At 40.1% G+C, this 16,833-nt stretch overlaps 1 protein-coding gene across 1 annotated transcript in view; it reads left to right on the plus strand.

Annotated features, from left to right (window-relative positions):
* DDX1 (DEAD-box helicase 1) overlaps positions 1 to 13,779 on the plus strand; it is a 38,859-nt gene extending 25,080 nt beyond the window's left edge. The window contains exons 17-26 of the mRNA XM_039531872.1: positions 98 to 286; positions 6,425 to 6,476; positions 7,633 to 7,779; positions 8,387 to 8,478; positions 9,221 to 9,293; positions 9,882 to 9,954; positions 10,049 to 10,091; positions 10,351 to 10,446; positions 12,616 to 12,736; positions 13,436 to 13,779. Coding sequence (XP_039387806.1) covers positions 98 to 286; positions 6,425 to 6,476; positions 7,633 to 7,779; positions 8,387 to 8,478; positions 9,221 to 9,293; positions 9,882 to 9,954; positions 10,049 to 10,091; positions 10,351 to 10,446; positions 12,616 to 12,736; positions 13,436 to 13,566 — 1,017 coding nt within the window. The 3' untranslated portion in view covers positions 13,567 to 13,779. The remainder of the gene's footprint in view (positions 1 to 97; positions 287 to 6,424; positions 6,477 to 7,632; positions 7,780 to 8,386; positions 8,479 to 9,220; positions 9,294 to 9,881; positions 9,955 to 10,048; positions 10,092 to 10,350; positions 10,447 to 12,615; positions 12,737 to 13,435) is intronic.
* Positions 13,780 to 16,833: the final 3,054 nt, after the last annotated feature.

Genomic DNA, 16,833 nt, shown 5'->3' on the forward strand with positions numbered 1-16,833 from the left:
CTCTCCACTTAAACTCTTGACCACTAAGAGTCACCTGCTGTGGTGTTTGTGGCTTTGGTAAAACTTCTTGCCATAAAACATTTGTATTTTTCTTAAGGTTATTGTGTGTTCTGCAACTCTACATTCTTTTGATGTGAAGAAACTGGCTGAGAAGATCATGCATTTCCCCACTTGGGTTGACTTAAAAGGAGAGGATTCTGTCCCAGAAACTGTACACCACGTTGTTGTTCCTGTGAATCCCAAAAATGACAAACAATGGGAAAGGCTTGGCAAGAATCATATCAGGGTAAGTGGTTTGTAATTGCCTATTAGACCACAGTAGATGTAACTTAATTTAAAAAAAACCCACTTTTTTGCTTTCAGGTTACACAGTGACTTAAACTGCTAGAACCTGAACTTGGTCCCATATGGGACCAACAGGCACTGTAGCCTGTTGAAATGGCTGCATCTATCTGAATATAAAATTTGGCATATTGATTGTAGTGTAAAGTCCATGTTGTCAACGTAATATTGCAGATCTAATAAAACTCCAATTCTGCAAGACTCTTGCAATCTAAGTGCCTGACTCAAATAGAAATCTGGATGAGAGACCTGATTGCCAGCAAACTTTAATGGGTCTGAGTTGCAGAGGACAGCATTATACCTGATTTTTTTTTTATTTTTATTTTATTTTTTTTCCCCTGTAATGTTCCATAGTCCCAGACATTATCTTTCATCTGTGACTGGTCAGAAGTCTGTAAATAAGCCTTTCTAATGTAGACCTTGCTGTGGTGGTCTATGCCCTTACTGAGTCGAACTACCCTAATGGGCTTTGCAGTTGCCAATCTCCATTTGTAATGTCAGTTTTGGCTGATTAATTCCAGACTTTTGTTTCAGATGGACCAGTTTTGTCTGGCTAAATTAAGCGTATAGACTTTTTTTCTTTAATTTCTTGCTCTTAAAATTCCATCAAATGAATAGGTTTAAATAGTTAATCCTTAAATTTCAAATAAGGACAGGGGTATAGTCCTGAATGGGCAACCACCAGAATACTTCTGACAACATGACCTTACACACGTGCTGTACGGGAGGTTGACGTTTTGCTCTACCAAATGACATCCTGTGTGTGTGTGTGTGTGAGAGAGAGAGGATATCACATCACACTATATGGAGGCTGCCATTTTAAGAACAAAATGACATCCCTCATGCAGCAAAAATGCTGGCATGCCGTTCTGGTGCAATCCATCTCCACTGCAGCACAGAATTAGGAGTACAGAATTAGGAGTAGGTTTCTCTTCTGTGAGATGTGGACAACTGACCTTATTCCCTGCTACCCTAAACAAAATAATTAGAGGCAGTGATCACTCTGATCTTGTAGCCTCAGTACAGGAGCCCAGGAACTCTTATTTTCCAGCGCCACCACCTGAAGTTCTTGATAGCTTGTGTGTCTCTAGTCTGCCCTCCAACTGAGGGCTTTAACTGGGGAGCTTGCACTTTCTTAGATCTACTGGCATTTATTTGTGCTTGAGGAGGCCTTATGTTTCTTTGGCAAGAGAGCAGATATCTTCCTTGACATTTACCTTCAAGTACCTTCATACTTCACAGTGCCTCTGCCTGCAGTTATTGGCTAATCTGGGGAAGGGAAAACTATTTTTCTTGCCCAGGGTTGGATTTCAAGTTTCATAAAGACTCATTTCCCCTGATAAACATCTCACTATCCTTAACCCCACAAGGAGGATGGATAAACCCCAGCATTTCCAGCCAGAGACAAATTTTGCTCTTTGCAAAACCATTTCAAGGTGAAATGGAGAAGCCAGGTTGGTTTGGCAAACTTGTTTGCAGTGTTTGAATTAGGATAAGTTCTTATCAGATATCTTTATTGAGTTGAGGGTAAAGTACTTAGTTACTTAAAAACTCACTGAGATTTTAGATCATTCTGTAGCCAAAATATGGATATAGAATGTGGTAGGTCTTAAACTAACCACCGGAGGGAGTCCATGCATTTGTCAGTGTAGCTGAAACTTGCTTTTAAAGGTAATTCTCTAAATTTACCTAGGTGGGTTTTTTTTTTTCCCCCCTCAACTTCTTGTTTGGCTTTTTCAGAAAAAATCATTTTAGAAAACAAGGATTTTCCCTTTTGCCCACACATTTCTCCATAACTAGCATACTTTATATACTTTTTTGAATACGTTTATACAAACCCCGTGTAAGGGTGCTTATTCTTTCACTCTCTTTTTCCTGGTCCTTCGGGTATTGTTGCTCTCTCTTCATGCAAGAAGTCTGAAGGTGCAAACAATTCGATGTTTGTTGGGGTGAACTTCCAGAAAGCATGATTCCTGTTTCCTTCCTCAGTGTCCTCTTCCCAGCTCTGACCCCACAGAGCTTTGCCTATGTCTCTGTTCCCATTCCCCACCTTAGCAAAACATGATTCCAATTTCCCACCCACCACCACTTCCTGCTTTACTATCTAGTCTGCCATCATACTTGAGTTCTGCTTAGCTATACTTTAACCAATCATTTTTCTGATATTTAACTAACCAATTCTAACACATTGTAACATGTTTATCTAACCAATTATATTCACCACCTTCATTGGTTTCACCCAACAAAATTAATTATACAGCAGACAGAAACAATCACAGAACCAGAGACCATGCAAATAATAGCAAAGTGGAAACTATAATGATAAAACAATACAGAAGTGAGGATTTCACAACTACATCTATAAAGACATAAGGGTTTCCCAGCTGTATCTATTGCTAAGTGAGTTCTTACCAAACAGAAAACTATCAAACTAAATTTCCTTTTACATCTTCTAGGCTCTTCCTTTAGGGGGGAGGGATAGCTCAGTGGTTTGAGCATTCGCCTGCTAAACCCAGGGTTGTGAGTTCAATCCTTGAGGAGGCCCCTTAGGGATCTGGGGCAAAAATCAGTACTTGGTCCTGCTAGTGAAGGCAGGGGTCTGGACTTGATGACCTTTCAAGGTCCCTTCCAGTTCTAGGAGATAGGTATATCTCCTCTTATTATTATTATTATTCCCTTTATCTGGAGGTGATAGATCGGATCACCTTTTTAACAGCCCAAAACTGCCTTATTTCAGTTTGACTGAGGATGTGACCGTTCGCTTCCCAGCTTATGGCTGCCCCTGCTGTTTAGCCAACGGCCTTAGCCTAAGAACAAGGCCTTAGACTATCATAGTGAGAGAAGGCCTATAAACAGGCAGACTGTGATTTTTTTTATTATTATTATTATTATTATTCTTGTTTTGTACCTCTGTAACTAGTTAAGTGATAAGAATAAACCTAAATTCTTAAAGTATAGGCCTTTGCAGACAGGCCTGAATATCTATATCCTAATACTCCATAAAAATAAATACTTGGCAATGGTAAATATAAACTGTTGCTCTTGTGTAGCTGGTCATGGTGGGGGTTTTTTTTTTTTTTTCCCTGCCTTGGCTAGAATTAATGTGACTCTTAGACCTGGTCTACACTACGAGTTTATTTCGAACTTAGCAGTGTTAAACCGAATTAACCCTGCACCTGTCCACACAACGAACCTCTTTACTTTGATATAAAGGGCTCTTAATATCGATATCTGTACTCCTCCCCGACGAGGGGAGTAGCACTGAAATCGGTATTGCCATTTCAAATTAGGGTTAGTGTGGCCGCAATTCGACGGTATTGGCCTCTGGAAGCTATCCCACAGTGCACCATTGTGACCGCTCTGGACCGCAATCTGAACTCGGATGCACTGGCCAGGTAGACAGGAAAAGCCCCGCAAACTTCTGAATTTCATTTCCTGTTTGCCCAGCATGGAGCACTGATCAGCGCAGGTGACCATGCACTCCCAGAATCAAAAAAGAGCTCCAGCATGGACCGTACGGGAGATCTCTCATCTCTGTATATGGAAATGGAACGGAGTTCTGATAGAACAGATTCAATAGATGAAATGCCAAAACATTTGAAAAAATCTCCAAGGCTATGATGGACAGAGGCCACAACAGGGTCTCAACACAGTGCTGCGTGAAACTTAAGGACCTGAGACAAGCGTACCAGAAAGCCAAAGAATGAAATGGACGCGCATGGAGGGAGGGATGACTGTAGCTATCCAATAGTTCCCGCACTCTCTCCGAAAACCATTTCGGCGCCTGAAGGGTCAAAAAAACATTGTCGCAGCTGGTTCAGGGTATATATCGTTGTTGTCGCGCCACCTTCACCCCCCCCTCCCCCCGAAAGCAAAGTGGGGGAAAAAATCCTTTCTCGGCTTTTTTTTCTTTCAATGTCACCATATGTCTACTGGATGCTGCTGGCAGACGCAGTGCTGCAGTGCTACACTGAGGTATCCCCTTACCTTCCCTTACCTTGCAGACGGTACAGTAGGACTTATAGCCATCGTCGTCGTCCCGTGAGTGCTCCTGGCTGGCCTGGGTGAGGTTGGCCGGGGGTGCCTGGGCAAAAATGGGAATGACTCACAGGTCTTTCTCTTCTTTAAGCTTTGTCTAATGGAGATTCACTCTTGCCTGGAATATTCTAGCAGCTGGAGGCTGCCCTCCCCTCCCCACTTTGATCTCTGCTTGCAGAGGCAATAAAGTCAGTGTTGTTGTTAATGCATTCTTTATTACTTCATCACACAAATGGGGGGATAACGGCCACAGTAGCCCAGGAGGGAAGCAATGGGTGGCGTTGTTGCAGGGGCACCCCCTAGAATGGCATACAGCTCATCATTTCTGCGGGATGTCTGGGGCTCTGACCCAGAGAGGCCGTTTGTATCTCTGGTTCTTCAGTAGGCTTGCCTGATATTCTAGGCAGGACTGACCCTCCATTAGACAAAACTTAAAGAAGGGAATGACCTGGGGAGTCATTCCCATTTTTGTTCATGCGCCCCCTGACCGACCTCACCAAGGCCGGCCAGGAGTACCCATCACAGCAGCAGATGGTACAGTGTGACTGGTAACGGTCATTGTCACCTTGCAAGGCAGCAGACAGTACAGTAGGGCTGGTAACCATCTCTGCTAACTTGCAAAGGCAAGGGGATGCTGCCGTGTAGCGCTGCAGTACCGCGTCTGTTAGCAACATCCAGTAGACATACAGTGACAGTGAAAAAAGGCTGAATGGGCTCCATGGTTGCCATGCTATGGCGTCTGCCCAGACAATCCAGGGAAAAGGCCGCAAAATGATTGTCTGCTGTTGCTTTCACGAAGGGAGGATTGATTGAGGACGTTTATCCATAACCACCCGTGACAAATTTTTGGCCCCATCAGGCATTGGGATCTCAACCCAGAATTCCAATGGGCGGGGGAGACTGCGGGAACTATGGGATAGCTACCCACAGTGCAACATTCCAGAAGTAGATGCACACCGCCGAATTAATGTGTTTAGTGTGGCCGCGTGCACTCGACTTTATACAATGTTTCCAAATATCGGTTTCTGTAAAATCGGAATAATCCCGTAGTGTAGACATACCCTTAGTATTCAGCTTTCAAGAGAGTTGCTTTAGTAACCAATGTGGACTAGCTTACCTCTCTACTTACTACTGCCTTCTATAGTTGAGTATTTTCTCCTGATGGGCTTTGTTCTGCTTTAAAAATAAACATAGCTGTTTTTGACAATTAGCTTTCTTGTGGTTTTTGTTGACTTTGAATTTTACTTTTTTTCCCCCCCAAGTACTTAATTACAAAAAAAGTATATTTTTAAATCCCGAATCAGCTAAATTTGTAACTCTCTCTTCCTCAAAATACTGTAGTTTCCCTTTCAGCAGTCACAGAGAAGCAATGTAGGTTAGAGAAAGGAGCATGAAACTGGAAGTCAAGAACATGAGAATTTTAATTCCTGCCATGCAGTTGATTTGCTCTGTGCTCTTGGACTAGGTAAACTGAAACACAGAGATAAATCAATATCTATAAAATAAGCATTGACTTTGAGAACTTGGAATGAAAAATTCTGTAATGTGCATTACACACTTAAAAAAACAAAAACACTAAATTTCCCCAAATTCAAACTACTTTTGGCCTAGAGATAGGAAAATTCCACTGAAAACGTAGTGGAAAAAAATTCACTTCAGATTAAGTTGATAGCAGTTAGGGTTGCCAGTTTTGGTTGGACATATTCCTGGAGGTTTTATCACATGACACAATCTTTAATGAAAGATTGATCTTTCATTCCTGGAGATTCCAGCACAATCCTGGAGGGTGGCAACTAATAGCAATACTCCCATTGATTCTGTTGGGACAAGAACTTCACCTTTGGTGCTTGCTAATGTTAGATAAGGCCGCTGGAGCAATGGTTGTCTTAATGTGTCATAGAACGCCAAGTAGATTGTTGGTGCTTAATAAATTAAATGCAAATAGCAAACTATTGATGAGATTGATGCTAGTTTTGCATACTATTGTAGTTATGAAGGCACTGCTATAATTACCTTTTTTTTTTTTTTTTCTTCCCCTTTCTAGACTGATGAGGTACATGCGAAAGATAATACAAGGCCTGGTGTTAACAGTCCAGGTAATTGAACTTACCCTGCAGACTTAACAACATTTGGTATCAGAGCAGTGGCTTTTGAAATAGTATTTTTTAGAACAGGGGAGGGCAAACTATGGTCCATGGGCCAAATCCAGATGGTCAGGGCTTTCAATCCATCTCCCTGCCTGCCATGGCCCTGCGCCGCTCCCAGATGCGGTCGGCACCACATCCTTGCAGCCCCTGGGGAAGGGCGTGGGGCAGAGGGCTCCGTGCACTGCCCTCGCCTGCAGGCACCATCCTCTGCAGTTCCAATTGGCCAGGAATGGGGAACTGCAGCCATTTGGGGATAATACCCGCAGGCAAGGGCAGCGTGCAGCAGACCTGCCTGTCCCACCCCACCCACAAGAGCCATTGCCAGACATGCTGGCCACTTCCAGGAGTGGTGCAGGACAAGGGCAGGCAGGGAGCCTGTCTTAGCCGCACTGCTGCTACCCCAGAGCCACTCAAGGTAAGTGGCACTGGGCCACACCCCCTTACCCTGAACCCCCTGATCCCCTGCTGAACCCCTACTGCACTCCAAACCGCTGCCCCTGAGCCCCTTCCTGCTCACTGTACCGCCTCCCACACCCCGCGCTCCCCAACCCCCTGCCCCAGCCCTAAATTCATGACCCTGCATACAGTTTCACCACTCAGATGTGGCCCTTGGGCCAAAAAGTTTGCCCATCCCTGCTTTAAAAGATATCATGAGGCAGAGTTGAGCTGTATTGAGAGAGAGGCCCTACAAAAAGATATAGCATGTTTCAGTTCCTGGAGTCAAGTGATTAGGTCATAGTCAAATAGGAAAAAAAGCTTGTTTCTAGTCCTCAAGTTTGCAAAGAACAGCTCGAAAATGGAATTTGAATACAACTGAAGCAGGGATGTCTGCCTGAGTCTGCAGACAACTTGAGTGGCTGAGAGAAGGTAACTTCCCCATGAGAGGTATTTTAACTCTTGCTGGGGGAAGAGAATTCTTCACCCTTTTTCTTTGGGGCAGGAGAATGTGAGTGCAGACTTGGGCCTGTTGCACCTATCCATACTAATATACCTGGTTTTCGTGATAAGTGTTCAAAGCAGCCTTCAGAAAACCGTATAGTAACACATTTAGAAAATAGCATTTTTATAAATGCTTTGAGTGACAATCGTCTCTTGTTATACTCAGAAATGTGGTCTGAAGCTATTAAAATACTAAAGGGAGAGTATACTGTTCGAGCAATTAAGGAACACAAGATGGATCAAGCAATTATTTTCTGCAGAACTAAAATAGACTGTGATAACATGGAGCAGTACTTTATGCAACAAGGAGGAGGTAATATTTCTCATTGTAAACTTATTTAATCCGTTTTATTGATGTCTCAAAATTGACTGTTTAGGCCTTAAATAGTAGTCCACTTTTGCTTTTTTTTTTTTTTTTTTTTTTAAAGAAATACTAATACTTGAAGATGTTTATATCAAATGTTTTTTTGTTCTTCTTTCAGAGTGTTTCAGGTCTTAATTATAAAATTTTCTGAAAGCTGTAAGATGACAGTTAACCACTAGTTGCTCACCTGTGTTGATGGCATACTGTGATCACCAAACTTTTCTTGGCCTCTTGGCACCTGAGGCCAAGATCCATGTACTGTAAAACGTATTTACATGGTGATAAAACTTCCTTGCAATGGTGTCACTTATACCTTCCAAAAAAAAGCTTAAAATGATCTGCCCCATAGCAAAATAGTATGTTACTGTGATATGTCTGAACTGTATCTTCTGCTTGACATTTAAAACCTCTTCTCACAAAGGTCATCTTTGTACAACATCTGAAGTTTTGGACTTAAACTTCTATATGTTTGTAGTATGCTGTCAGTGTGATTATTGAATGGTTTGTATATTTTATTCTTTGTTCAATAGAATATTAATAACCTAACTTTTTTTAGGCCCAGATAAGAAAGGACATCAGTTTTCATGTGTCTGTCTGCATGGTGACAGAAAACCTCAAGAAAGAAAACAAAACTTGGAAAGATTTAAGGTAAAAATACAGGCTGTGTTATGGTGCTTCTCAGTCCCCAAACAAATCTGAACCAGGATGACTTGATGTGGAAATGCAGTATTCCCAAACCACTGCAATAAGGGTGTTTATTTCATATGAGGATGTCTGTGATGCCAGAGGGCCTTTGTAATATCTGGATTGAGAGAACAGTATGCAAAGTGTATCTGCTATTTTGCCCAACTACTTCTCCAAACACTTCTCCATTTCATGCTACTCAGCGTTCCAGGGAGGGGTGAACGAGTCCTTCACAATGCAGTATGGAATGTGGAAAGATTACTACTTTTAGTAGCCTACCTACTTACCTGAAGTTGTAAGGAAATAGTTTGCTCTTGTGGCCATGGGATAGGGCTCGTAATATCATATGTGGTGTCTTATTAATAACATAAGCCATGCTTTAACGTGTAGGGCCAGTCTTCCAATTTTAGGAGCATCCACATTAAAATAGCTCATCAAGCCAGAGGCCCAGGATGTAATTATTCACTATTGTCTAAACCCTGTGACATGTTGTTCCTGTAATTAGAAGCTATACACAAGTAATTACACTAACTTAAAGACTAGGACCAATTTTTTTTAAAGGAACTGCACATTAGGCTAAATAAGTAACCCAACTCTCAAAGGATACTCTGTTTAAAGGCCCTTGCAGTGAGTGTGAGGTGGGGGAGGGAGGAATTTGTTTTTAAAAACTGTAGTGGGTTTAACTATGAATTCAATTTTTCCTTAGAAAGGAGATGTCAGATTCTTGATCTGCACCGATGTAGCTGCTAGAGGAATTGATATCCATGGTGTTCCTTATGGTAAGAAGTCTAAATATGATTAACACATGAATTTTAGCTATGGAACTCTGTAAGGGTTTGCTTAAGTATGTGAATATACAAACTAGTTAAACCGAATATATAATAACACACTAAGAGAACGTTAAGCTTTCAAAATGAAGCACTCGAATATTAGGAAGTCCACAGGCAATCTTAATTTGGCCATCTTGTATATGTATGTGTGACGTTGCAGTCTTTAACTATATAATCGCTTATTTTTCGGGGGGGGGGAACCCCAGAGAAGTCTTATACTCTGAGGTGTTGAGCAACCTTAACTATAGGTGTTTCAACCTGAGCTGGCTACAATTTGGGGGGGGGGGGGGTTTGAAACAAGAAAATTCTTAAAAAATATCTTCTTTTATTAAAGGTAACTTGTCCTGTCAACTGGTTTTTGTTACTCTGTGAAACTGTTTCATATGCATGAAAAAGGGATTACAGCAGAGTTGAGGTAGAATAAATTAACAGTATGTATGATTACTATAAGTAGTTAGTACAACCTGGGTTGTATGCTCCTGCTTTGAATTGTCATACTCCTGTATGTGGTAACGTCCACCTTTTTTATTAATGCAGTTATCAATGTCACGCTTCCTGATGAAAAGCAAAACTACGTTCATCGAATTGGGAGAGTAGGCAGAGCTGAAAGGTATGTTGGAACCTTCATCAATCTTTTATGGGGTTTGTTTGATGCTTCAAATGCACTTTAGAAATACTTAAGTACTTTTTTTCAAACATTTCAGAATGGGTCTGGCGATTTCCCTCGTGGCAACAGAAAAAGAGAAGGTAATTCTAATCCAAAAGCAGAGGCACTGGGCAGAAGAAAAGTTGTTTGAGTGAAGTTTATCATGGCTGATATCTAACTTAATCTCTTGCTTTGGAAAACTCCCATTTGTTTGTGTATTGTACTTTGGTTTAGTGCATCTGCATCTTTAACTGAGTATTGTAGTTCTTATACTGGATTTAATGAAAATAATAATGCATTAATATATAAGTGATTGAATTGTTTTATTTGTGTGTGGCATATATTTCACTTCTTGTCTAGGTGTGGTATCATGTTTGTAGTAGCCGTGGAAAGGGTTGCTATAATACCAGGCTGAAGGAAGATGGAGGTTGCACTATTTGGTACAAAGAGATGCAGGTAATCTTTCATTTGTTTTTTTTGTTTGTTTGTTTTTTTAATTCAAAAATATCACCTTTCTATTTAAAAGGAGGGAAAAAATAGCTGATACTTGTTTCTCAAGGATTGAGAGGAATGTACATTATAGTTTGTCTTGTTTAACTGAAGCATAAATCATAGTTTCAAAATCCCATGGATGAAGACTTTTTAAAAATAGTTTTTATTTAAAGTCAAAATTGTGGTGGTTGGGAATATATATTTCATTTTAATCTACAAAGTTTGAAATTAATTTTGATTATATTATCCTGTTGATAAATATCCAAGAACATTTTTTTTTTCTTGTATCCTCTTAGTTTTGGCACTGACTTACATCCAGTGTCTTCACAGATAAAATAACTGATTCCATTGTGCTAGGATATTGCTAGTGAATGTTTAATTGCATCTTAACTGTCCTTTCTAAAAATGATTAATACATAATAGAAAGCCGACTGTCTCACTTATCATCTAGTCAAATAGACTGACGATAAGTTTGCATGTCTGTTTCAAGAATGTAATATCGCTTCATACAATAATTCTCAATCAGTTTTTGATGATTTAAAGTGCAGCTGATTATGTTGCTATTGCACAGATTGATAAGAGAATCTTGTATTTTCATCTTCCATATCCAGAATAACATGCAGATTCTGAATGCATTTTACCACCTTCCTAACCACGTGCTGTGAACTGTTATAAAATGGGATTAAAAATTTGATATTAATTTCATTTACTGAGATGAATTATCTCTCAAGACTACTTATATCTGTCATTTCTCTTAACCTGAGAATATCACTTTTTTTTATACAAGTACAGATTTTTGAATGGGATCTGTCCAGTATGAAATTGCTGGAAATTCATGGCAATTCACACTTGTGAAATATTAAATGCCTTGTATGTAATAAAATAAGCAGTTAGGTTCAGACCACAAGTTATTCTGTGTGGGTCGGCCCCATTAAAGTCAATAAGGAAGGGATTCTCAGACTGGGCATCATGACCTCTTGGGGTTGGAAGGTGGTTACATGGGGGTTGCAAGCTGTCAACTCCATGGGGCTGATAGCCCCAAGCTTCAATTAAATTACCTCCCCTCCCCATTTTAATTTATATGGGGAGAGTCCCAATCAGAGGCTTACTGTGTGAAAGGGCTCATCAATATAAAATGTTTGAAAAATGCTGCAGTAGGGGCACCATATGGATGTAAGGGGTCTGCCCATAGAGAGTTACTTGTAGTCTCAAAGGGGCCTTGATTATAACAGTTGTGGTTATTCTGTATCAAAAGGAGTGTCATATGTAAGACGTGAGAGGTAGTAATTCCCCTTTCCTCACCACTGATGGGGCCTCAGCTGGAGTACTGTGTCCACTTTTTGGGCACCACCCGTTAAGAAAGATGTAGACAAATTGGAGAGAGTTCAGAGAGCAACAAAAATAAAATTTAGAAAACATGACCTGTGAGCAATGGTTGAAAGAATAGGCCATGTTTAAAGAACACAACTTGGGGGTTGGGGGGGAAACAGAAGTCTTCAAATGTAAAAGTTTGTTCTAAAGAGAACAGTGATCAGTTGTTCTCTATGTCCACAGAGAGTAGAACAAGAACTAAAAAGCTTAGTTTGTAACTAGGGAAATTTAGGTTGGCTATTAAAATGAGGGGGATTGTTAAGCAATAGAACAGGTTACCTGGAATTCCTGCCACTGAAGGCTTTTAAGAACAGGTTAGACACAAACAGGCCGTACTGGCCACCGCTTCCAGCAGCTCCCATTGGCCTGGAGCGGCGAACCGCAGCCATGGGAGCTGTGATCAGCTGAACCTGCAGACACGGCAGGTCAACAAACCGGCCCGGTCCGCCAGGGGCTTTCCCCGCACAAGTGGCGGAACAAGTTTGGGAACCACTGGTCTAGAGAGAGACTTAATCGCAGAAGTGATTAAAATCACAGAAGTGAAGGGCTCGAAGGGAACTAAAGAGGTCATCTAGTCTAAGCTAGTATGCATACACTTCTGAGACTTTATTCCTTTCAGGGCAAACTCTGTTCTTGGATGTATGCCACTCCTGTTGGAACCACTGAACATAATAACTGGTTTAGAACAATATAATACTATTTTTTGCTTCAGAAATGGACGAATCTTTAAGACTGAATTGTTGTTTTTTTTTTCTTTCTTAGTTGCTGGGTGAGATTGAAGAGCATCTGAACTGTACTATTTCCCAAGTTGAGCCAGACATAAAAGTACCAGTGGATGACTTCGATGGGAAAGTTACATATGGAAAAAGAAGGGCTGCAGGCGGTAAGCAACTAATTAGTGTTTGGTAGTCTAGTTACGTTTCGTTCAGTCAATTAGCGGAAACATTGGAAAGAGTGACTTAACGATAAAAAAATTGACAAAATGGTCCGTATCTTAAGACTTGTAATTTATGTAACCACTCTTTATGTAACCTTTTTGGAAGAACCCATGTCACTAAACAAAGCATCCATGATTATTTTCACTCCACCCCCTATATGTGACTGTGATACATGGCAGGCCATCAAATGTAAGGTCCTCCTGTGTGGTAATACCAGGATCCTGTGTTTGTGGGGGGTTTTTCAAAATATAAATTTATATAAAAATAAGGACGTGGGTTCTTTTCAGGCAGTTGCAAGCATGGGTATGTATTTATCTATGGCTGGGAGCATTTGTTTAACCATAACATAAATTCAGTTAAATAAACCGACCTTCTAAACTCTCTGATTTTATTAAAGGTGTGTGGTGGTTTTTTTTGTTTTTTTTTTTGTTTTTTTTTACTGGTTTTTGTCTAGATAATTAAAATTTGTTTCTAGCTGAGTTGCAACTGATAATATTTACTGTGTGGGGTGAGGTCTGCAAGTTTGCCAATAGCAAGTTAGTAAGGCTGGAATAGTTAACTTTCTGAACAATTGCAACTGAACATAAGTACTGCTGACAAGTTATTTCAAGCATGTCCTTTAGAGTGTGGTTCTTTTTTGGCAGGTGGAACCTATAAAGGCCATGTGGATATTTTGGCACCTACAGTACAAGAGTTGGCTGCCCTTGAAAAGGAGGCTCAGACATCTTTCTTACATCTTGGCTACCTTCCTAACCAGCTGTTCAGAATGTTTTGAATGTGCCACACTTTAGGCAAGACTTGAATAATAATAAAATAAGCTCCACATTGAAAATACTATAATCTTGTGCTGCCTCTCGGCAGTAATATTTCCAATAACTCTTAAAAACAAGGCACTGTTCTTGCATGTCAAGCAACCCTGTTCAAGAATGTAGACTCCCATGTTTTAGCTGTCATAAATGTTGGCCTAATAAAAGAGAACTAATCTAAACTTGAGAGTGTTTGTTTGTTTGTTTGGTTTTTTTTACATTTTCCCCCTTATCCTTGAGTGAGTCTTCAGAATCACTAGTTTTGTAGCATTTTCATTTACTAAAAATGCAAATATAATTTACCCAGTTGAGTGAGAATGTTATATACCTTTCTACTAAATATAAAATGATTTGTCCTGGTACTATTTTGTCGGGTTAAATTCAGTTTTCAATCACATAGTCAACCTTGACAAAAACTTTTTTGTTCACTTGTGTTCTAGTTCTTTTAAAAAAACAGGTATTTTTAATGCATGTTATAACAAACAACTGAATTTTCACAAAGTACATTGTTTTAAAATATTGTGGGGAAAAATCCATCACGTTTAAGTATCTTAGAAATTAGAGGCTCTGACTTGTATCTACAAAAACATGGAACTTAATTGGAGAGGACCTATCCTGCTTTGCTTGAGTATTGCAGAACATTGAGTCTTCTGCAATTTAACATATGTAATCTAGTTTGTTGGGGCAAGTCAATGAACACTGGATTCACTTGGCTAAACGGAAGTCCATGGGCCCAGGAGCCTGCAGCATTCATAAGCATTACAAGTGACCATCTTCATCCTGCAGACCTTATAAATGGTAATAGTTGAAGGCGCTAGTAGGAAGGCTTTTGAATAGCCCTCTGATATCCTTGTGGATATTCTCTTTTTATATCAGAGAGGTAGCCGTGTTTGTTGCTTTTTACAGATCCAGACCTGTGCCAGTCCTGTGGCACCTTATAGTCTAACAGATATATTGGAGCATAAGCTTTCGTAGTTGAATACCCACTTCGTCAGATGCATGTAATGGAAATGTCCAGAGGCAGGTATAAGTATGCAGGCGAGAATCAGTCTGGAAATAACGAGGTTAGTTCAATCAGGGAGGGTGAGGCCCTTTTTCTAGCAGTTGAGGTGTGAACACCAAGGGAGGAGAAACTGCCTTTTATAGTAGCTATAAACTGCATACTTACACATTTCAGGTAAAATCTGTCTAATGGCATTTCATTTAAGTTTGGATTTATTCCATTTTGTGGCTTCAGGTATAAACCTTAAAGTTACTTTAAAATTATTTTCAGCGGCTTAAAGCAATTGCTGGTTTGACACTTAAAAATATCCAAAGTTACAGGAAATATCTGATATTGTGTGAGTGTTGTTCCATTCCCCTGAATATCTTCTCTATTCTTGTGAGCAGAAAACATATTTCCAGAATTGGAGTAGTGTGCCTGCTTGCCAGAATGGAGGAAATGGCCCAGTGTGCATTGGGATGAGAACCCAGCAGCCTAGGTTTTAAGTTGTTCCACAGAGAAATATGAAGTATTTCAACATAAGAGACTATGTTGTGGGAGTGGGGCCGGGAGAGGGAAGAGAACTTATTTTGTCAGTAACTTAAAACTGACTTTCAAAAAATGATGAAAGATTCATTAGAACTTGATACCATAACTGAATTGGGCAATGGCCTATGAGTTCTCTTTTTATCTCTGAAAATCTTTCTAGTGTTCTTGTACTTGAAACAAGCAAAGGTGCAACAAGTCAGGCAGGCTCTCACCAGTGTGTTTTTCCATGTGGCAATGGAAGCCCACCATGTGACTTCACATCAGAAAAGGTGGTAATGTTTCACCTTCCTAATCCTCAGTATGACATACACAAAGCAGGTGCACTTAATTGAACAGTGTTCTTTAAGTAGTTCAAAAATTGTAGGTGTAAGTGCAATTTTCATTTTGCAGCACTAAAATCACTTCATACAAACACACAAGCATCAATCATTCAGTGGGTGGAGACTTTTTTTGTCAGTAAAATTGTTCCCTAAACATTCATCCAAGTGTAAAGCATATAAAAAATTTCTGAACAGAACTAGCAAAAATGTTCAGACCAGATGTCTCAAGCAAGAGCCTTGTTCAGGCACCAAAATAAAAATTGAGGCATTAAATATTCACAATTCTGAAGTCCAATCCTAAGACTGAAGATGGCTAAATAAAGCTTTAAGGACATAGTTTTTAGGCACGCGGGTTTGGAAAATATTGGCTTTCTTTTTCCATTGTCAGCCTCTTATATTTAAGAGGCTTTTTTTTCTGGTAGTCTAAGTATGTACTCTCTAAGACTGCAGCATGACTTAGTGAAGGATTCTTGACTCTGGAGTTGATTCCCTATGGTAATCCTTCAGAACCTGGCTATGCTAAACAGAATGTAGGGCACAGTTTTCTTAATAGGCATTTATGTAGATCGTTGCTGGGGGCAGTTGTGTGTTTTGTTGAGGTGGTACATTGGCAAGGCTGTTTGTGCTCCCTGTTACAAGGAATTAAACTGAATTGCTTATATTAAATCAGGCTGCCGGCTACATCAGTGACAGTTTATAATGTTACTATAACTTTTCCTGATCATCTATCTCAGAAGGCAAATAAGACCACCTTCCTAGTGAGTCCATAAAGCTGAGAGCTGAACTCAGCTAAGATGCTTAGATTTTTTTAATCAAAGTAGCTTGCTCTATTGACAAATAAGAGCAGCTGCTTGATGCTGGTTGTAGGTTAGGAGTCTTTGGAAATAGGCAAAGACTGATGCTGTATAGGCAAGCAACTCAAGCTACCTAGCCAACTCCCCAATTAAGTGCCCTTTCAAACAGGGATTCTTTCTGAATCAGGCAGTGTTGATTTGCGTTTGCATCCATGGCTGAGAGATGATAAAGATTACTTTTTGCCACCAGTCTAAATCTGGAGCAGTTCTGTTGGTTTTAAGTGTAGTCACACCAGTGCAAACAAGGTCAGAATGTCTTGGAAACTCAGGTAGCAAATAAATAACATGAATCTATTTGAGCTGGGCATGAGAACACAGACACCCATGATAATATCCAAAATAATATTCATACTAGTATCCTGGTCATTAAATTGGCTGCCAAATTAATATTGAAGGCTGTGGGGTTAGGGTGTGTGTGTTTGGGTTTTTTTCTTTTTCTTTCTAAGTTCATTGCTAAAAACAAATCTATTGACTGCCTCATGGTGGTGCTAATGTTTCATTGATGCCGCCTAAGGGGCACAGAATCTAAAC

Source organism: Mauremys reevesii, linkage group 3, assembly GCF_016161935.1.
Source record: "Mauremys reevesii isolate NIE-2019 linkage group 3, ASM1616193v1, whole genome shotgun sequence".
In the NCBI taxonomy this organism is placed as follows: Eukaryota; Metazoa; Chordata; order Testudines; family Geoemydidae; genus Mauremys; species Mauremys reevesii.